At 41.8% G+C, this 21646-nt stretch overlaps 2 protein-coding genes across 3 annotated transcripts; one reads left to right on the top strand and one right to left on the bottom strand.

Annotated features, from left to right (window-relative positions):
* Positions 1-7875: 7875 nt before the first annotated feature.
* On the bottom strand, positions 7876-15692 carry arrdc3a (arrestin domain containing 3a). 2 transcript variants are annotated; one of them, XM_040019122.1, is made up of 8 exons: positions 15189-15692; positions 13213-13294; positions 12944-13091; positions 12542-12644; positions 12125-12381; positions 11357-11513; positions 11116-11258; positions 7876-11018 (listed from the first exon to the last, which is right to left on the bottom strand). In XM_040019122.1, exons 1-8 carry the CDS (start codon positions 15466-15468, stop codon positions 10950-10952), a joined length of 1239 nt encoding a protein of 412 aa, XP_039875056.1. In that variant the 5' UTR covers positions 15469-15692; the 3' UTR covers positions 7876-10949. The 2 variants fall into 2 exon arrangements, with proteins under 2 accessions (XP_039875056.1, XP_039875057.1); XM_040019123.1 differs by having other exon boundaries at positions 13213-13365; positions 15189-15303.
* A 1380-nt stretch (positions 15693-17072) lies between these two features.
* On the top strand, positions 17073-21480 carry arsk (arylsulfatase family, member K). Its single transcript, XM_040019121.1, has 8 exons — positions 17073-17388; positions 17596-17725; positions 17820-17979; positions 18218-18503; positions 18604-18775; positions 19109-19333; positions 19720-19935; positions 20238-21480. The coding sequence occupies exons 1-8, from the start codon at positions 17200-17202 to the stop codon at positions 20507-20509; spliced, it is 1650 nt and encodes a 549-aa protein (XP_039875055.1). The 5' UTR covers positions 17073-17199; the 3' UTR covers positions 20510-21480.
* Positions 21481-21646: the final 166 nt, after the last annotated feature.

The following is a 21646-nucleotide window of genomic DNA, read 5'->3' as shown; positions in this document are numbered from 1 at the left end:
CAAAGAGACAGACAACCATTCACACTCACACCTACGGCCAGTTTACACCTAACATGCAAATGTTCGTGAGACCATGGGAGGAGGCCAGAGCGCCCAGAGAAAACTGGGAGAACAATCAAACCCGACACAGAAAGGCCCCGGCCAGCTTGTGGATCCAAGCCCAGAGCCTTCTTTCTGTGAGGTGACAGCGCTAACAACCATCCACTTACACACCTCACTGATTTTCACTGACCGTAGCTGAGAACAGAAGCAACTTTCAAGTCATTCCTATGATAAGACAAGTCAGCAAACGAACTGTGCAAGCGAAGTGAGTGTTTAGTTCACCTGACGCTTAGCTCTTGAACTAGTAGACGGTTGCATAACCTTTTCTCATGTTGCACTGGCCCAGTTGCACTCCCACAACATAGACAGAAATAGGTTTGTGAAGATTGTGGCTACAGTGTCGGGGCGTTTTAAAAGTTGGACAGCAACACAATACGACTCGTCTCATAAATGATCCGTATCAGATATTCTCATCGCTCATGCGTGGGTACCAGGACGGGCCGAGCGGAGAGGGACCTGATCAGAGGTCAGACTTATGTGCTACACATTCCTGCCTGTCTGCTCAGCTCACAGTCATGATAAACGAAGCTCTCTGCAGCAATGACTACTGCAGCTCCGCTCATTCAGTTGCCAAAAACTGACTCAGATGAAATGAGAGAGACCTTTTAGTTTTCCCTGTTTTTTTTTTTCTTCACTGGGCAGTCGCTCCAAATGATTAAATGAGTCATGGAACTGGTGCAGACCAGACCAGGCTGCTCTTGTCCTAAAGTGACTCTTGTGTGAGTGTGTGTGTAGTGTGTGTGTGTCTCTCTCTTATAGGAAGAAAAAGTTAGAGCACAGAGAAGCAATTTTTTTTTTCTTTAAGAAATCTAATATCTAACTTCACACTTCTGAGGCAACCCTACAAAACAAAACAAGAAAAAAAGAGTTAGCGATGCTGACTTATCAAACCATCCACAGGGGTTAATTTGTGCCGTGAAAGAACAACAGTGTGTGTGTGTGTGTGTGTGTGTGTGTGTGTGTGTGTGTGTGTGTGTGTGTGTGTGTGTGTGTGTGTGTGTGTGTGTGTGTGCAACCACATGTTTAAGAAGGAGGCAGCCTGGCTAAAAAAAAAAAGTAAGTGCTGTTAGTTCCCTTTATGCTATTGGCTGAGGTCTGTCAGCTGAACCATGGAGCCATAGTCCAGCTCTGGTGGTGGTTTCTGGTTCAGAGATTTATCTTTATTTTAACAGGAGCACCCACTGAGATCATGGGATTTTGCTGGGATACAATACGCCGCCTTAATAAATCACAACAAGAAAAGTAGCTTCCATAAGTTTGACAGATCTCAGAAAGTTATAGGAATTAGTTTAGCCGCATCCTCCCTCATCTCCTCACGGTTCTGTCTGGAGATTTAGCTTAGCTCTCAATCATTTCACATCATCTCAAATGATAATTAGAATGAGAGCCTTACTTGTTGTTTTCTGCCTGCTGCTGCTGCTGAATCTCTGAAGGACAGGTATGCAACGCTTTTCTTTCTCTGTAAGGGAGAAAGGGCACTGCATAAATATGTTTGTGCAACAGCAGCAACAGGGAGGAGAAAAGTTTAATAATCATGACTTCTTGTAGGTCATTTATCTGTTCTGTGACACCGGTCTGTTCCTTGTTATTATAGAGCCAGCTCAAACCCCATTAACATTTCATCAACTCGCACTTTGTTATGATTGATATCCTTTGTGGCTTTCATCAAATTGTAATTTGGACACAGCCAAAAGTGTTGCTAGAGGACAATTTGGATGCACTCATTCTTATGATGACGCACGTGTTTTGCTTGCATTTGTGTAAGGGTGTGTGTGTCAGTGTGGCTGTCTGAGCCACCTGGCCATTCCTATCCGTTCTCCTGGATTTAGCTTTACAGACACCAGCTGGGCTGACAGGCAATGTTGTGTACATGTCTGTCCGTCTGACCCGAGTTTCAAAATATGGGTTTGGGAAATGCCAACTGTCCAGTCCAGTTCAGACCAGACAGATGGAAACTTCTGGAACACGAGCTGGAGTCCCGGGATACCTGGCAACAAATATAAGGACAAGAAATTTAAGTCCTGCGATTTTTGATGTTATGCACCATTAATAGCGTCTTGATCCCTGCAAGGTGTCAGGAAGCAGCTCTGTTAAGCCTCAGCAGAGAATACAACAAATAAGCAGCTCCTCTAAAGAACTAGTTTATTGTCTACAACAAGACAGGCGGAGGGATTTATAAAACTGTTGAACTGTTGAAGTATTGGCCAGCTCTTTATGAAAAAAGCCTCTGTTTTATAATTGTATTTTTCTGCTAATATGTTGAATATTCATCCTGAGGGTTGTTAAGAGTGTCTTGTTTTGTTCTAGAAGTACAGCTCCATGATGATCTTTTGAGTGCAGCAGGATGTCTTAAGTGTGTGTATGAGTATAGATTCAAAACATCAAGGCAACTTTGCACTTCAAGCTTATCAGCATCCTTGGAAAATTTTACTCCGGACATAGAAATTCTGGCCCAAGAAGCAATAGTCTGTGTTAGAAGTAAACAGATTTTTCAATCCCCAGCTGACATACTTTTATACAATATTAGATCTTTTTCGCTAGAGCTCCTCAGTTGATACATTTTGTGTATATCTGCAAGCCACAAACTCACTCGAAAGCCCCTTGCAGACTTATAAACATCTGTAGTTTCCCCTGTGGAGATGTATTGTAAGACTCGCCCTGTTTACAGCATTGATAAGGACTTTTATGGACATCACTGAGCTATCACAATAAAAGTGTTATAGTATGCAGTAGTGGACAAAAGGGGGTAGAAAGAAAAAGAGAATTGGGGAGGCGACTGCATCATTTAAGCTATTTTTAAATAAAAGGTCATCACCATTGCAAGCACGTTTGCTTTGCAGGCGGAATTTTAAAGGACAGCTTATAATTTGCCTGGAAAGAATGTGAATCCAGTGAAGAGGAGGGCAGCAGAAGTTGGAGATTAGAGGAGGAGGGGCAGGCAGCGCAGGGACAGAAGTGCTGGGATGGACAGACGGGGTGAGGGAGGCAAAGGGTAGGGAAGAGGTGACAGATTGGATGTTTGGAGGCAGAGGGGTGGAATAACATGGAGAAGTGACTGGAAGGCTCGGACAGGCTGCCCACCAGACAGCCCCGCCTTCTCTGTGCCCTGATGTACCTGTTGTTTTTTAGGAGCAAGACACACAGGAGGGTGGGGAGAGGAGAGAGAGAGAGAGCTGAAGCTGAGCAGGGACTTTGCACAAGAGCAGAGAAGGGGGATGGGAGCTGTGCTATGAGTCAGCCGTGGCTAAAAAAGGAAACTGAGCAACTTCCACCGGGGGACCAGCTGGGTAAAATAAGACAAGTGGTGAAACAGCACTCCTCAGCCTGACCTCTCATCCCCCTTGAAACAGAACATAAGGGGGCCAAGGACTTTCGGAAAGAAGTTGTATTTCAACTTGCATAATTCCTGCTTGATGTCGCGTACTATTAGTCACATTTTATATGTTACAGATTTACTGACCAGCACTTCATATCAGACATTAAAAAGGATGTTAGAACAGCTTTATTGAGAAAGATCTTATGCTTCTATGCTTCCTCCCTGACTGAATACAGTTATGAAAGAGATTACAGATATTTCCTTTTTTTATTAAGCAGCAAATTAGGGACATGTCATCAATTCACCTAGATAGAAACTCTAGTATCATCGCTGTTTTTATGGCAACCTTCTAGTGTCTTTTTACAGGCTGCAGCAGAATTTCACTCGCTCTGTGTTAGATGACATAACAGAGGGGGTAGAGTGTCACTGGTGAAGTCCCCTTAAGCCTCCAGAATAGAGCAGAGCACCCGGCATTGCTCACCATGGTGATAAAATCTAGTAATGTGACCTGTGTGGTATAGCTCTTCAGTTTATGTTGTGCAGTGCATTTCAAACATAGAAAAGGGATGGTCAAGTCAGGTTCACTTTGTTTTTCTCCTGAGTTTCATGAGAGTGCCCTAAGTCATCGATCTTTCCGACATGGTTATCGTACCATCTCATGTAGTGTTGCCGTGACCATCTGGGCCTCTGCAATCCTTCAAATACTTCAAACACATCTGGTGTTGAGCTAAGACTGGAAACTACGAGAGTGAAAGAAAACAGCGTGGATGCACAAAAAGCTGGAAAAAAGAGGGCGGGGGAGGGGAACTTGTTCAAGTACAATCTGTCCAAAATGAACCCCGGGTCACTCTTTCCCCCTCGTGGCCTGGCTAACACTACTGGCTTTGTTATTCTTCTGCAGTCTGCAATCAAGCTGTTATTTGAGCATCTTGATATAAAAGACACTTTACAGCTGGATTCACAAGTGCATATATAGATTCAAAATCCCTTCTTTAGGTCACATAGACTATCTGTTGGCACAATTAAAATGACACAGTAAATCTTTATCACACTTAACTTGATCTCTACTTTTTGGTGATTTCAGCTATTGCTGCCACAAAAATCTTTTCAGTAGTCACTCATAATCAGCCTATTTTGATGATTAGTTCTGAGGATGTGCTGGCAAAGAGATGCACAAAGTGTGCAGGACCTTTCCTACTTAATGGCATGGCAAAGTTGTGGTGCTGCACATGAGTTGCAAACATGCCAGGGGACTCGGGTGCAGTGTGTGTGTGTCTGTATGTGTGAAGGATGGTTGGAGGTGGAATGCTGACCATGCTGGGACTTTGGTATGGCAGGGATGGGAGTCTTGGCATAAGAACATAGCCCACTGTAATTCTGGCTATCATGTTCCTGTCCTTACTAAACATGGAGACCCACAGCAGCCCACCCAGCTCCACTGAGAACATTTAAAAGGATTTTCAATTAGCACCATCGTTTTAAATTACGTGTGGTCTGTGTGTCAAGGCCGAGGTGCCACAGACACAACCAATTTCAGCTCATTTTTAAAAAAAAACAAAAACAATTATGTTTTCTTACTATAAACAGACAGATCAGTGAGGTGAGAACAGACTCTGGAGACCCAAGGCTGATTTTAGTCGAGGAATCTGACATCTGCCTTTCATGGAGGAACAAACTTAGTCAATCAGGCTAAAAACTGACAACTGACATGTACTGTTTAATCGCAGCAGCAGCTGCTGCTGACATACATGCAATTTTTAATATCTATTTACCGATGTCATTCATGCAAGGACTAAAGGTCCCCATGAGGTTTAGCCTAATATTCACCAATCTGCCACAAGATTAAACCTGCTGACAGGTGAAGCAGATAAGTCTGGTCATGCTGTTAAAACGCAAAGTTCTGCTAGCAAAACTCTGTTCCCGGCATTTCTGTGAATGTTACTTTAACATGCTGGCTTCCTACCTAAATGTAGTTACAAGCCAAGCACACATCCACCATGGCAACGGCACTCCCTGAAGACAGCTGCCTTTCCAAACTGCACAGATTCCAGCCCAGTCAAGCTTCTAGACTTGACTGGAATCTGTGGAGTGAATCTCCTGGGAAAACCCCAATCCATGGACCATGAGACAAACTGGATCCAAAAGATCCTCTGGCAATGCTGGACAGATGACCAAGATCCAGCATATCAGAGATGCTTTCATGGCATTAAAGTGGGTCTGCCCAAAAGTAGGCAGGTTGTTTTAATGTTGGAGCTGTATCAAGAAAAATCTCAGCATAGTAAACAAGGAAATTAAGAGCTTTGTCCTACCGTGTGGCTACTTCGTTTTTGGCTGTCTGGCTTTCTAGCTCTTTCTTTGCTACTTTCTTTGTGCCCAGTAATAAAAACAGGTGGAGATCTGGCTGAATTTAGATTAAGATCACAGCTGCTGGCTAATGTTCACTTTCATGCAGGCTGTGTTGTCTAAATTCTATATCCTTCCAGAATATCTGGATCCCTCTGTCGCTGAAAAATGTGCTGTTTTAATCTTCATGCGAGCATGGTTCAGTGACATGGCAACTAGTTTAGCAAATAAGGTTATCCAGTTACAAATGTGATGTAGAAAGGCCAGAATTTGTGAGTCTATCTGTAGTAAAATGTGTTTGTCTTGAGAGAAAAGGGTACACTTTAATGATAACTACACAGTAGCTCAGTTCTGTCTGTCAGCTGCAGAGGTCAGACCGTATTGCTTAGATTATACATGTCTGTAATATACTAAATCAATGTGTGGATCATGCTGAAATGCCTCTCTCATTTTATAAAAACAGTGGTCATAATTTTGAGTTTCTCAGATACATTTACGCCTATTCCCAGATCTGTGCTTTCATTGCATTATCAGACCTGTGGCTATGCTGGCTATCCAATTGTTTCATAAGAATGTGTGAGTTCACGTCACTGCCGCGTTCCAGTCCACTCAGCGTGTGTGTGTGTGTTTGCATTTCTATTATGTCACAGTGATGATGTGACACTGGCAGGCAGGCTTACAGGGGCCTCAGCCCGAACATCCCCGTCCACGCTGAACATGCCTAGTCACACTAGGTTGCCGAGAACCTCTGGATCACACGGGGGCTTCTGGGTAGCGGGATTATCCCGTGAGAGGAAACAGCTGAGGCCTGTGTAGCGTCAGCAATTGCTAATCAACACTCTCACCACACACACATGCATGCACACTCCCACAATCTATGGTTTCCCTTAGTAATCCCCTCCTCCTTTTTTTCTCCCCAGTCTACAGGGGTCACAAACCCACAAAGGCCCGGGCCCACAAAAGTCAAAAGAGGCCAGGGGGGATTGAGGGTTGAGAAGAGGAGACAAAGAGAAAACTGAAGTGCTGGGTCAAAGCTGGCCGGGCTGCTGAGTCATCACTGAGGCTGGCTTGAACTAATACTTTGCAAACATTTCCAGTAAAAGTTGATGAGCTGTCTCTTCAAATTTGCCTTGTTAATTTTGGGAAAGAAAATTGAAAGCGGTTCCTTCATTCCTCCATTTCTACTGCACGTCACAGAGCTTAGAAGTATCAGAAACTGTGAGGTCCAGTTCTGCAACAGCATCGACGTTCTTCATCTCGGTGAGATCATTTGTGCATCATATCCCAGCTGGATTTGAGACAAAAACAGTAGGCCCTAAAACACATCCGGCGGGATCGAATTTGCTGAGCTCACTTGTGCACACATGCACATAGTTTGTAAAGAAAAATCAATCAGTAAAAAACTGGGCTGACGTAAAATGCAAGTCGATGCATTACGGATGAAATTGACTTACTGGTCTGCAAAGAGACTGTTAAACATAATAAAGAGGTCATGTGTAGACAAACCACCAAGAGAGCAGCACTATAAAGTTAGAAAGCTGCAAGTTGTACAAGTTAAACATTTATCTGAGTTTAAACAACTAGGCCCAGTTAATGTTGGCAAACTTTAACACTGATGTCTTATTTCAGGACAGACTGGGCTAAAAAAAATAAATAAATAAATACTGCAGTATTTTAAAATAAATTACAAGGAATTTGAAGTTGTATCAACACAAATGTTTTTGGTTTTAACACAAAATGTGTGCATCGTCCAATATCTTAGTATATCGTCCATTCAGTGTCCTTCTTAGTACCTTGCATCTTTTGCCAGCAAGGATCAGTGCTACCTTCAAACCACCTCTAGGGGCAGTGTTGTACTACTTTTCAAGAGATGATTGGCTGCCTGTGTGCTTGTAAGTCTCTTGTGACCCATTTTTTTTTTTTTTTAAGTAAAGCACTGGATAATGATTAGTCGTTTAAACAACATTTGCTTTTATATTTAGAGGATGCTTGTTGTGATCAGTTGTATATGATGGTGGTCAGTGAAACGCAGCAAAGGTGAACAAGTGTGCAACTGACCTACACTTATTGCGTGTACAGCTTTGGAGGGAAAACACACACAGGAACCACAGTTGTGTAATTTAGAACAAATGTTTATTCAAATCAAGAGGAAGAACTAGACGAAAGGTTAAAGCATTCAGAACATAGTATATTCATAGAATATCAATACATCATCGTGATGGAAAAAAAATGAAAATGAAGAAAATTCTTTGAGTAATATTGCACTTTGTTTCCAAAATGTTTCAGATCCCATCTCCTACATCCCATCTCTCTGAACATTTCAGTTCCTGCCTTCTTCAGGTCAGGAATTTAGCTTAGTTTTGACACTGGACTACTCTGAGGCCCAAGCAAATGGACTATGGAATTGACCCACCTGAAACAAATATGTAAGCTTATTCATTACCGCGTAGCTTGATTCAGTTTCCCTAAGATAAAACCCCCAACAAAGAATCGCAAAACAAGTACATTAGTTACCACAAAAAGAAAGTGTTTTGTCCCAGGTTACATAAATGTTTCTTGAAGGGAGAAGGGTGCTGATCAACAGCTGCCACTCCCTGGCCTGAAGGGATTCAGACAGGTCAGGGAGACCAACCCAAAAGGTTGTTTGTTAAAATTATAAAAACCAACCTATCAATGCCCAGAAATACATGGAAAAAGATAATAGTCAACCCTCGTCAGCTTCAGAAAAAAAAAAAATGACACAATCGAGGCCTGTCCAAGATGTCTTTTTTTTGTTTCTTTGTTTAAAACAACCCTTGCTTTAAATGTCTTTTTTCTCTCTTCCCTTTTTGTCCATTTCAAAAAACAACCCCCCCCAAAAAAAAAAAAAAAAAAAAAAAAAAAAAAAAAACACGGAAAGGTCTGAAAACATACAAGTGTTAAACAAAGAGAAACGAGAACAAGAGTTGCAGAGACATTGAAAAATGAAGCATCATGATCAAGTCCTTTCTGTGTCAAGGCCACTAAGATAAGATCACTTTAATAATCTGCGCTGGGTTCGCTGAGCACTGTCAGAAGCTGTACGGTTAGTTGCCAGCAGGATCTTGATAAGAGCATGCACACACCGAGCACACACACAAAGTTGCCTTAGCTACGTTTTGAAATGTAAACTTAGGGAAAGAAAAAAAAAAAAAAAAGTTACTAATCTTAAAAAGACTGAATAATGCATTTGCGTCCTACACAACACCACTTTACTTAAAAATCCTCTAACACATGGTTAATACCAAGTAGTTATTAAATCCAGACCTTCACCACTGAATGCTACTTTTTTTTCTTATTTTGTGTTTTTTTCCTTTCTTTTTTAAAGTGCTGCTTGTCATCTTTTCCTGAATATGCTGAACCTCTGTTACAGCTGGTCTTTTATCATGAATGAGTTAGGAAACCAATGTATTACTCATTTCAATTTACTACTACTACTGCTACGACTACTACTACTTGCTCTGACCAGCATGAACAGAAGTTTAGCAACATTCCCAGCATTTCATTTGTGCTGAATTTACTTTCTTATTTCAAAAATATTTTTCCATCTTTTCTTCTTTTTTTGGAATTAGCATCCTGGCTTCACTGGTCTGGTAAAGTCTGTAATGGATGAAGTGGGAAAGTGCAGCAGGACATAAAGGGAATGTGATTCGTCTCAAAAAGAAAAAGCTGCCTCGCTCCTCTGCAGGTCTGCCTCTCGTTTTGGTAGTGAACAAAAACTTCATTATTTTTTCTAAGCAGTGCAATTAAAACAAAAACTTCAAAACGTTATCTTCTCTCTCTCTTTTTCCTCCTTTTAACAAGTGAGAAGACCACCTGAGACAGTGCTATTCGGGCAGTTATGCAAGCCTGGCTTGCCCTGAGATTAGGAGTAGAGGGGCTGCAAACAATTAGGGTGAGTCCCTCAATAGGGCACCACTTTATGTCTCACACACACACACACACACACACACACACACACAAATTATACACACACCCACGCAAGCAAGCGCTTTTCCCGTCAGCTTCAAACTGAGTGGCAAAAGTCTGCAACCCTGCTAGTCCAAATCCAGAGCCACCACGAAGCTAAAATTGTTGCAAGCTTTTCTGTGACTGGAGCGAATACAAGAACAGAATAACAAGAAAAGCTCAACTCAAGAGGAGGGAAACCACAGATTCAAGCTTAGGAGGCAATGTAGTTTAAAAAAAAAAAAAAAAAAAAAAAAAAGAGAAAAGAAGAAAGCTTCCACATAAAGATTAAGTCTGTTGTACAAGTACTGTCTGGTTGTTGTTAGTCACAAGAAAATGAAAATTCTTAAACAACTTAAACAATTTCAGTGCATTGTTCTTGTACTTTTCAGTCTTTGTTTTGCTTTTTCTTTTTTAAAACAAATCCTACTCTCAGCGATGCTCAGAGTGATGCAGATTTCAGTCTCATAGTCTCATAGTCTGGTGCGTTGCAAGGCTGAAACTAAACTATTAGTGATTATTTTTTAAACTCTCATTAAACAGAGCCACACAACTCAAGTAAAGAACAAGATGTGCAAAACAAATCCATAAATGAGGCAGAAGGACCTAGTATTTGCTTTTTTTTGATGACTGATGCTGCTGCTGAAAGCTTACTTTCAGGACTACGGTGGTGACACCTTTTTCTCTTCATCCCATTTCCTTAAGGTGAGTTCTGCTGATGAACGGACATGACAAGTTCTGTCCTTTGTGAGAGGAGCTAAGTCCTTATGTGCCACAGGTACAGAAGAGTCAGGGGTGAAGAGGAGCTTGGCAGGCTGAGCCGTGGCGGTTCTTCCTCGTCATCGTCATTGTTGTTGTCAATACCATCACCAGGGCTCACGCTACTAGAGGGTTGTTTTTTTTTTACCCTGCCCTCTTCGCATACAGAATGGATACATGTTCATCTGTACATATGTCACCCTCAGCAAGCTGACACAGGAAAGGAAAGACACCCGGAACTGGTGACTCCCATTTCTCTTGCTGAGGGAAGGCAGGAACAGATTCGTCCAACCCGACTCACTCGTTTTTGTTTGGTTTTTTTTGGTTGGATATTCTTGTTTTTCCTCTTATTGTCAACAGCATTTTATAAATGCTGTCAGCTGAGAAAATAATCAAAGCTGAGCCTTACAGCTAGGCTTCTTTGAGTTTCCCCAAACATCTCAGGGGAATTGCTGGGATATCCTCAGCGTGATGGGCAAGCATCAAGTCTGCGCTCCTCTGTACGGCTGGCATGATCTGGGTTAGGATCAATCTAGAATGGGGGAAAAGAGGGGGAAAAAGGTGTTTATTCAAGGAAACAAACTGTTTTTGAGACTCTAAAGGAAGGTCATTTGCCATTTGGTGCTTACCTCAGAGTACAGAGGAGGGGGCTGGAAGCGGAATTCGTGAATATAGGCAAAGAGAGGTCCGTCCAGCTCCTCGCGGGCTGCTGGGACATCCAGACAGCTCTGTCTCTGCTCTTCCGTCACAATTTCAGCGTAGCTTGGAGGAGCTGCAAATGAAGACGAAACAACACTTCAGCATTCTTGTGATTACGATCCCATGATTAAAATAGAAAAAGATGCTTCATGACAATGAGATCAAACGTACCTTCCGGCCTTTCAGGCAGACCCATGCCCAGCCAGCTCATGCTGCACTGGCTGCTGACGCTGGAGGTGCGGGAACCAAATGGGTGAAGAGGGATGGTTCCGATGACAAGAGGCAGGTTCAGGGACAGGTTGATCGCTCCAGGTATGTCTACATACACCTGAGCACAGACATAAGAACACCACAACAGTTTAGCATATGCAAAAAATAAAATAACATGTCATACAGGGTTATAAAAAATGTAAAAGGGCTATGATCAGTCTAATAAAAGGCTCTGGAGCTGAGCAGTCAGCATAAAATGAAATGGCTCCTTTATCTTCTCAGAAGTACTCGAACCAGGACTGGGTTAGGCATTAGTTTGACAATATGTGGGTCACTGTCATGAGATCAGTTGCTTACACAAGGTATAAGCAACCTAGCATTTCTGTTCATGGTGTAAAGCAGGTATAAGCACCCTGAGGCAGGTGCTGCCACAGATATTCTGGGCTAATGCTCTTAGCTGCATGTGGAGATAACAACTGGTGCAATCCAAGGCCTAGTTTTGGCAATGTGAGCTGAGTCAGCCAGGTGCTTTACCAGAAGAGATATTGACTTAGTAGGAAATATAACTTCTACAACAGAATGGCACTTAAAACAAGTAATAATGTGGTGGTGGTAAGGTCAGGGGAGTGTACTGGAAGTAGCAAGACTTGTGTTTCCAAATCTACAATATCTGGATATACACTGAAAGGTTATGTGAAAGTGATCTAAACGCCTCATTATTGTGCTCACCATGAGAGAGTACTCCACTCTGATAATGCTGCAGTCCAGGATGGAGGGGGAGACTGGCGGGATCTTCAGCATCTTTCCGTTCCATGTCTCCGTTTTGCCCGAGGACAGAGATTCTCCCCGCAGGTTAGCCACCAGCTGCTTGACATCCTTCATCTTCCCTTTGGCGTAGAAGGTCTGAGTCTGGTAGATGGCTGCCTTTGGCACAACCATGCGTGATGAGCAGTTCTCGATCTCAGCAAAAATCTGGATTGACTCCCCTACAGAGTTAAAAGGACAGGAAGCAAGTTAGCTGAAGTTTATCTACATTTATTTATCAGGTGTGTTTTTGATAATCAATGCAGAAGCTGCAGGGACTTCCACTTGCTTATCTGGTTACGAGATAGCTAAGAAAGTCATTAATTATTCACTTATTCTTACCTGGGGTGTATCCTTTCCTCTCAATTTTGGCACTTAGGGAAATAGGACCTGAGGTGCAGAACCAACAGCAAAGTGTCTTATCTTTTGTGCCGGCCTGTGGTGACTGGGGAAGGTGGGGAAAAATAAAGACATTATTTTTTGCCACAATAAAAGCTAGATTGATAATCAAACACCAGCTACTCCATAGTTATAACAATGAATAGCAGCTAAATGTTTTCAACACTTGTTCTGTATTTATTTTTCCATGATTCAAGGTGTCTACAGTGTAACCTGCTGAAATTCCCCATAATTAGGAAAATTATGCCCTAAGTGACTCATACTACGTTTTTATTTCCTTCATTCAGTGCCATCACCAGCTAAAAGGCTCATTCACTGGTCAAGTGAATTGAGTCGTAAGCTTACCAGCAATAATGGAGTGTTGATGTCAATGTGCTCAAAGACTGTAAATTCTTTCTTGGTCTTCATGGGTAGGAGCCATGGCCTGTGGAGTTCTGCCTTTACCCAATAGCGCACGCTGCCATGTTTCCCTTCGAAAGAGGTAGCCAGAGGTCTGCAGGAAAAGAGCAGAGCAGGAGAGAAGGGAGAAATAATGTTATAATCACAGTACAGCCAAAAAAAAAAACCCAAAAATAAAATAACTGCAAGTCTCCTAATATTTATGAAACACTTACGTCTGTGGAAGCTCAAGGCTGAATGCATACTCATGTCTTCCTGAATGGATAGTGGTGAGTCCTTCCTCCGAGTTATCATCGTCTGAAAAACAAGGAGGACAATAGTCCAAACACATATATACCATACCTGCGTAAAATGCTCTACGAAGGCATCTGAAAGTCATACCAGAAAAAAAAAACAAAACAAAAAAACACAGGGTGGGGGAGAAAAAAGAGAATAAAAAGGAATTTACTATAATATCTGGCCGATTTAAAAATTATGTTAATGTATTGAGAGATAAACAGTACACCAATATTTAGAGGAAAGTAAAAGAAGTTGATTGTTTGATGGTGTCAGAAACGGAGCCCTTTTCCCTTCCTTCTTTCTTCTAGTGTTATTCCCAAGAACAAAGAAGTGAATCAAAGAGATCCAATGTATGATGCTAATACATTGAGGCTATTATGGGCTGCGTGGAGGTTCGACAAAAATCTTAAATCTGCGCTTTAAAAATAAATAAATACTACATTTAAAAAAAATCGGGCACAAGTACAGGAAACTGTGTTAGAATTTCACTGCCTAGCAGAAGAATGAAATGTAGTTTTGGACAGGGTTGTACAATTCGAACTGCATTTTCTTTTTTTTTTCTTTTTTAAAAATACATGAATATATATTTTTTTCAGTTAAAACACAAAGAGTGATTTTTGTAAAGAGCTAGGTGGACAGCTAGGGTGCGCTTCTGCCAGCTCAGCACTCCCTCCCTCCCTCCAAGCAGCAGCAGCAGCCGTGTGGTAAACAAGTGCAGAGCTGTCACTCAAACGGCAGACTCCAGCAGGAGGAGACCGGCCTAAACCGGAGCGAGCAGCTTCCCACAGCCACCCAGCCTTCATTACGCATTCACTGTGCGACACCGCAGTACCGACCTACCTACTACACGGCAACAACGTATCAAAGAGCATACTCCGAACAACAACTGCAGCAATTTCTCCACTTTAAACGACAATCTTTCGATTTTATTAAAATTATTTTTTATGGCTATCATTTTATGAGTTATCATGTTTGCTTAAGGGCTGAGCTAGTATATATATATATATATTTCATTATTATTATTATCATAACGGTATAAATGTTACCTTCCTTAACTGTCTGGGTTTCCTCCCCCTTTTTTGCACTAAAAATGCACTAAATAAAAGTACAGAAATGACCGTTGGTTAAGCACAGTTAGACTGCTAAACACACCTATAACAAGACAACATTTCGCCTAGCAGAATACACGTTTACCAAGGGTTTAACCATAGGGATAAGTATAGGAACAAAGTATAAAGCACTGCAGCTCCTTATACGTTTCAAACCGCACGTACTATCATCTGGTAGCTACATTTTACAGCTTTTTTCCCCCCCTTCACCGAAAAGTTGCAGAATTTTCTGTCTGCAGGGTAATGATGTCATCAGCCACAGATGAACATCGCAGCCAATGGCAGGCAGCCGGAGGTAGGGGCTTGTGTCTTTACCCCGCCTCTCCCGGTCCAGTTTTCTGAACAGGATTGAACCGCTTTGAACAATAGGGGGAAACTTAAGAAAAGCTACAAAGAAACACTCTTTAAGATGTGGTTCTGCAATGAAATACACTTACAGAGACTCTAAACACTGCTTTATTTCTCAGGGCCTAATAAAGAGAAGCAAAAACAAAACCAATCTTACGCTGGACGTTAAATACTTCGAAAAATACATCGAGCAGAGCTGCTGTCATTCATTCTGACACCTTGACACAAACAAGCAACCACGGAGCTGTATGTTACGAAACATCATACATACAAGCGCCGTCAGAAAATGCAGCATTATGAAAGTTGGTCAACTTTTTAATCGTGTCTATCACTCTTGTTATCCTTCAGCTACACCTTTCATTGAGCCCGAGCCCACTAAGAGCATCTCACCCATCAGGTCAAGTGAGAAGCAAGAACTTCTGCAGGAAAATAAAATAAAAAAAACAAGTCCTCACCTCTCTCGTGTCCGATTAGGATGTCTTTGTGGTTCAGATATTCCACTTCTTCTGTGTAGTTTTGCGTGTAGGCAGTGTTGGATCCAGCATTTCTCGATTCAGTCCAACGAACTTTTGCAAATCCTTTCGCGTGGATTTTGAGAGATTTCACGCGGATTTCTCCGGTGACTTCGATGATCACCCTCCCTGAGACGCAGTCCCCGCTCGAGAAAACGGGGACATTGCTGTCATTGAGACAGTCATAGCTTACTGTGAAGCTCTTTACCTTTCCTAGCACCATGGTGGAAAGAGGCTACACAGACCTTGAAATACTAAAAAAAAGAAAAGACTCAATGAAGAAATATCTCATAGAGCCGTTTTTCTGGACACTGATCAGTTTACCACCTCTGCAAAAAGCAGCAGGCACGATCAGTGGCTTCTTCGAGGGCAGTTCATTGAGATCTAGTAACAGCAACTGATGCTGTTATCATCTGCCTATCTGCTCGCTAGTCCCAGTCAGACAAGGAAACCCCGGTAGCTCAGCGCACTTTAAACGACTGCCAGTGTGGGGAAAAACAACCTCTGGGCGCATGCGCGGGGCTTCACTGCCCCCTCCTTCCGCCTTCTGGAACAAGTGTGGCACACAACCAGATGATAAGTAAAGTCAAACAGCTGAAAGACTACACAAAGAAATGTTCGCCAAAAAATATCGTTCGAGAAGAGAGGCTTTAAATCTGATTCGATTTATTGAAAATATACGAGCAGATCTAACAAAAAGTATCACCCAGACTTATTTCTAGACTTTTGGTTCAAAGAATGAGAGAAGAAATGTAACCCTCCCGGCCCTCGATTTTAATGAAATTACAGATGCCCTGGCTTTATGGTATGTGATGCAGCAACGATTCATGGCTCATACATCAGCTATGAATCTTCTTATAGGTCTACAGCTCTACAACCCCAGCCCTGCATCGGCATTTGGTCTCTGTGCACACACACACATTACATCTGCGATGTAATCCACACAAATAGTTTCACATTATCAGATTTACTGCAGCGTCTGCATCTGTGCACAATCACCAAAAATAAGAAGAGCTCGATTTTGTTGGATGATGCCTGCAGCACTGTCAATAGTATGAATTGTTTCATAGTGTTTAGCCTGGGGATCTAAGGTGAATATATCAGCCAGCTTCTTATATATTCGCATGTAAATCAAACTTATTATTTTGTGGAAAGATTAAATGAATCCACGGCACGGCAGACATCATCCTTGTGCTGAAGTCCTAGTTTAAAGATAAACAACTCTGAGGATCAAGACGCCACCTCGTGGCGGTCGTTGTTCCCAGCGTGGGCGGCAGTATCACCTGTTGAATGTCACTGCAACTTACTGTTGGTTCAACTAACAGCTAGTTAGGGTCAAATGACATAACTTCTGATTTCAACTCAGTGATAATTACAGGGCATAAGATAACATTTTGTAATGTTATGCTACCTAGAGCCATCTTTCCGAGAGCCTTTACAGTTATAGTTAGTTACACAGAAATTGCGATATGTCTCTGTGTCCATGGTCCGTAATTAGATCTACAGTAAAGATTGGCGCTAATTAATTAAACACAGATTGTATTTGATTAAGAGTTCCATCCACACATCTTTTGCTCATCTAATTCGGGGTTTGGAGTTTGAATACATCAATGGTGCGAATTTGCTCTTTTTATGCTTAGATAAATGCTGCCCTCTACAGTTGGCATTTTGTAATGACAGGCTAAGGTAAGATTGGTTTTGATATTATTTGTGTTCTTGCTGCTAAGTTCTTCTCATCTCCTGCTGGTGTTAGAATTACTGACAGTAGGTGTGATTTATGTTAAATATTTGTTTTAAAAAAAAATTCCGCTTAAACGGTGATATTTGCATAAATAGTCAGTTTTTAATGCATGTTAGAACGTCAACAAAAATGAAACCTCTTATTTTGAAAGCGTAACCGGGATGTGTACAACATATCAGGCTGAGGCGCTTGTAGGCGAGCAGGAACTTTGTGATGCCCACTAATAAAAGTCGAATGCTTTTCCGACGGATCTTTTCTTTCACGTCTATAACTTCAGGAGGACACGAAGCTGTCATGAACATAATAGTGCTGGGTTTCATTTTCCTTTCTCAGCAATGTGGTCAAAGTATTTGCCAGAAAGCATCCAAACCCAACATTGTGATGGTGATGAGTGATGCATTTGTAAGTATGACTTAAATTTCAGTGCTTTATTACTGGATAGTTACTCTTAATAGGTTAAAACAGAAAGAGAAAGCTGTATTGTCCATCAAAATTCAACAGCATTGCAGAGATGCTTTATATTTTGTGGTTGAATATTTCCTTGTTGTCTTCATGTATAACTTGCATCTGTGTATCTTGATCCTCATATGACTTTTTGTGTCTCTTGAGGATGGTCGATTGTCCTTTGACCCTGGCAGCAAACTTGTACAATTGCCATATACAAACTATCTCAGGCAGCTCGGCTCCACCTTTCTTAATGCTTACACCAACTCGCCCATCTGCTGCCCTTCCAGAGCAGGTAAGCGAAATATTTGCCCTCTAGAAAAAAAATCTACTTTGACTTTCTTTTAAAATTGCATGTTGTAATTCAGCTGCTTAAACTTTGCTCTCAGCAATGTGGAGCGGTCAGTATGTTCACCTCACTCAGTCGTGGAACAACTACAAGTGCTTAGATGCAAACACAACCACGTGGATGGATTTGCTGAAGGAGAATGGGTATCGTACCAAGATGATAGGCAAGCTGGATTATACATCTGGGGCTCACTCTGTCAGGTACTGTTGTAAATGTAAGGTTTAGCGTGTAGCATGGTCTCAGTAGGAAAACACATTCGATTTCCTCTTCTTATTTTTTTTCCCCAAATTAAGATCAATATTATGTACACACACACAAACACAATCACACAAGGAAAAATGCTAGTGGCAGTAACAGACTGTCTGCGTGCATTTGCATTTGTTTCCAAACAGTGGCTTTCACATTTTTCCACTTCCTGTTTTTGTACATGTGTTGCAGTAATCGGGTTGAGGCATGGACACGAGACGTCCAGTTCCTCCTGCGCCAAGAGGGCCGGCCTGTTTCTGAACTTGTTGGGAACAAGTCGACTGTAAAGATCATGAGCAAAGACTGGGAAAACACAGATAAGGCTACGCAGTGGATCCACCAGACAGCTGCGTCCACCACACCCGAGCCTTTCGCTCTTTACCTTGGCCTCAATTTACCTCACCCGTATAAGACTGAATCCCTGGGGCCGACTGCAGGGGGATCCATCTTCCGTACGTCACCATACTGGCTCACAAAGGCATGCTTTTTTCGTCGCTGTTTTTTTTAAATTGCACTTTGTGTCAAAAAAAAAAATCCCTGAGTGAAACGAATTTTTGTTTTTTTTTTCTTACGCACAGGTGAATTCTGACCTCATCTCTGTTCCCAAATGGCTGCCTTTGGCTGCCATGCACCCTGTTGACTACTACTCCACCTTCACCAAAAACTGCAGCGGTGTTTTTACCGACGATGAAGTCAAAAGCATTCGGGCCTTCTATTACGCCATGTGCGCCGAAACCGATGCCATGCTGGGTTAGTTGACAGCAGTAATTCGCTACATTCTGGTCTCACAGCTGCTATTTTGGACTGAAAAGATGGTTTTGAGATCTTAAAGAAGAAAACCAAACATGCCTGGAATGGTGTTTTCTTTGAGCTTACAAATGCAGTGTAGAAAAAAAAAGATACAAACCATCATTTTTACAAGATTTAAAAGTGGAGAGTTAAAGCATATGAACCTCACAGACACACTGTCTGTGGCACTGTTATCTTTTCTCTGCTGTTTGAATAAAGTTTTTGATTGAATTCACAGAAAATTCCAAAATGGATTGGCTCTTACTCCATCTTCCACACGCTCTGTCTTACCAGGTCAAGTGATTTCTGCATTGAGAGAGACCGGCGTGCTTAACAACACAGTCGTGATCTTTACGGCTGACCACGGGGAGCTGGCCATGGAGCACCGGCAGTTCTATAAGATGTCGATGTTTGAAGGAAGCTCCCACGTTCCCCTTCTCATCATGGGGCCTGGGCTCATCTCTGGCCAGCAGGTCAACCAGCTTGTATCTTTGGTTGATCTCTATCCCACTGTGCTGGGTAAGGAGGCAGACAGACAACATAGGATGTTGTGGATCATCTGCCTCATGTCACCCTCTCCCTAACATCCTCCTCTTTCACACCAGCCCTCTGCATGTCCTTCTTCACTACATGCGCAAACCTTCTCTGTGGTCTTCCTCTTTTTCTCCATCTTTGAGATCTTTTGTTCCATTTATCCACTCTGTACATGTCCAAACCGTCTCAGCCTTGCCTCTCTGATCTTGTCTCCAAACCAGTTGACCTGTGCTCAGCTCAGCCTCCTGCCTTTTTTTTCAGTGCTGCCACTGCTGTTTGACTACTGTCTATAAAAACAGCATGAAAGCGGTGGTAAATATTGATTTGATTATTTCAAATCGAACGTTGTGACACATTTTTATATTTTGCAGAGATTGCTGGGATTTCAGCAGTAGGGAATCTAAGTGGCCAGTCCCTCCTTCCTCTGCTGTCCACATCCATTGCTTTTTCTAACCAACAGCAGGGAGCCTGGGCATTCAGCGAATATCATGGTTGTAACGTCAACGCCTCTACTTACATGCTGCGAAGTGATCAGTGGAAATACATCACGTACGCCGATGGCCTGAGTGTTTCCGCGCAACTCTTTGGTGAGCCTAAAGCTTCTGACGCTAACTTCAGCTTGTCTTCGTATGTGTCTGTTACGACCCGGCTCAAAAGCCGCAACATAAAAAAGGAGACGAATACCAGAGTGTTAGTGAGAAGAGGTTTTATCTTAAATTGGCATAGCAGGTGAAATGGCTGGTGCCATCAAGGCAAAAACTAGTGAGTTTCTCGAAAGTCCGCCTCAGGTGTGCTTTTATCCACACCTGACTAGGTGTGGCCAATTAGGGGCTGCAGAGAGGTGTAACAGTGTCCTTTAATTTTTTTTTCTCCTGCTTTTCTTTTGCAGATCTCACACTGGACAAGGATGAACTTCACAATGTGGTTCACAAATTCCCAGATGTGCAAGCACATCTGGAGAAGCTGTTGCGTAGCATCGTGGACTATCCAAAAGTGTCTGAAGCTGTTCACGTCTACAATAAAAAAGCATTCGGTGCATGGCGCCTTAGCTTGGGGAGAAACTATAGTCAAGTCATTGGTAACCTCCGGTGGCATGTGGATTGGCAAAAAGATGCATTAGCCAATGAGAGAGCCATTGACAAGTGGCTCTATGGCTATTAGTGATATTTTATGTCTAATAACTATTAGAACAAATTGAAATTGCACTTTGATAAAGTTTGGATCTTTGTGTAAGTCGTTGATCTGTTCTGCGGTGTCTCATGTTAGTACTGCAGTGGTTACAGTGATTGATAACCTACAGATGTCCTAGGCTCACAGTATGACACACTTCAGTCTACATCTCTGACATCGTCCCCTTCATACAAATTTCCACCAGTGTTTCAGGGACTTTACATGATTTTCTTTGTAATGTAGTGTAAATTACTTCTGTAATTTAAATGTATGTAATTTATGTAATTTAAACCAAAGTATCAGTTATAATTAATTATTGTCCATAGCCCAGATGACAATTTGCACAGTCCAAAGACATGCAGTTAATGCAGATCGGTTTATTTGCTATTAAGTTTGAATGTGAGTGTGAATGGTTGTCTCCTTTTTGTGTTGTGCCTACACAAAAAGACATACTGGTGTTCAGAGTGTACCTTGTCTCTTACCCTATGCAGCTGGGACCCCCCTTCTGTCTGAACTGCTGCCCTGAAGTTTCAGAACAAACACAAGGAATAAATAATTTTCCTCCAAAAACTAAATGCTGTTAGGACTGTGCATGTTTTTCTAAGAGAATCATCTGTGTAGTGTTTACCCACAGAATGTAAAACATGTTGTATCAGTGGCATGATGTACAGTTTACTTTACCTTTTTAGAAAATTTTTATGGTGAATTTTAAGGTATTTTTGTGCTCTTTATATATCTATATAATTTTTGGACATTTTTGTAAGTCATTTTCAGATGTCTGCACTGATAATATAATATCCAATTTCACTGTACACGTGCAATGACAACAAATATTATTATCATTATTATTGTTATTGCTTCAAACTCCATGCATTTGATGATGGTGAACTGGCAATGATGACTGGGTTATAAGAACAACTGGAGAACAATTTAGGCTTCAAAAATAAAGGTAAAAAAAATTTGACCCTTTATTTGAGCATTTTCTGCAGTGAAAGAAAAACAAATAAGAAACCATGAAAAAAATTAGATCTGTCTAGTTGCATCTTTAAAGTTTAAAAACCAATACTCTAGAACCTGAAAAACGAGATTTTAAAAATATTGTTTAATAAATAATTATTCAGTTACAGA

The sequence above is a fragment of the Simochromis diagramma genome, unplaced genomic scaffold, assembly GCF_900408965.1.
Source record: "Simochromis diagramma unplaced genomic scaffold, fSimDia1.1 OVJJ01000822.1, whole genome shotgun sequence".
NCBI lineage: Eukaryota > Metazoa > Chordata > Actinopteri > Cichliformes > Cichlidae > Simochromis > Simochromis diagramma.
The sequence above is the reverse complement of the archived record's forward strand: the minus strand, read 5'-3'. Positions and strand labels throughout refer to the sequence as shown.

Bases quoted from the DNA above. Each gene is read 5' to 3' on its own strand.
- arrdc3a (XM_040019122.1), bottom strand. From the start codon at position 15,468: ATGGTGCTAGGAAAGGTAAAGAGCTTCACAGTAAGCTATGACTGTCTC. The intron at 11,514-12,124 runs GTGAGCACAATA...GTCTGTGCTCAG, and splicing joins GAGTGGAGTACTCTCTCATG to GTGTATGTAGACATACCTGG. The intron at 11,019-11,115 runs GTAAGCACCAAA...CCCCCATTCTAG, and splicing joins CCCCTCCTCTGTACTCTGAG to ATTGATCCTAACCCAGATCA.
- arsk (XM_040019121.1), top strand. From the start codon at position 17,200: ATGCCCACTAATAAAAGTCGAATGCTTTTCCGACGGATCTTTTCTTTC. The intron at 17,726-17,819 runs GTAAGCGAAATA...CTTTGCTCTCAG, and splicing joins CTGCTGCCCTTCCAGAGCAG to CAATGTGGAGCGGTCAGTAT. The intron at 18,504-18,603 runs GCATGCTTTTTT...TCTTACGCACAG, and splicing joins CACCATACTGGCTCACAAAG to GTGAATTCTGACCTCATCTC.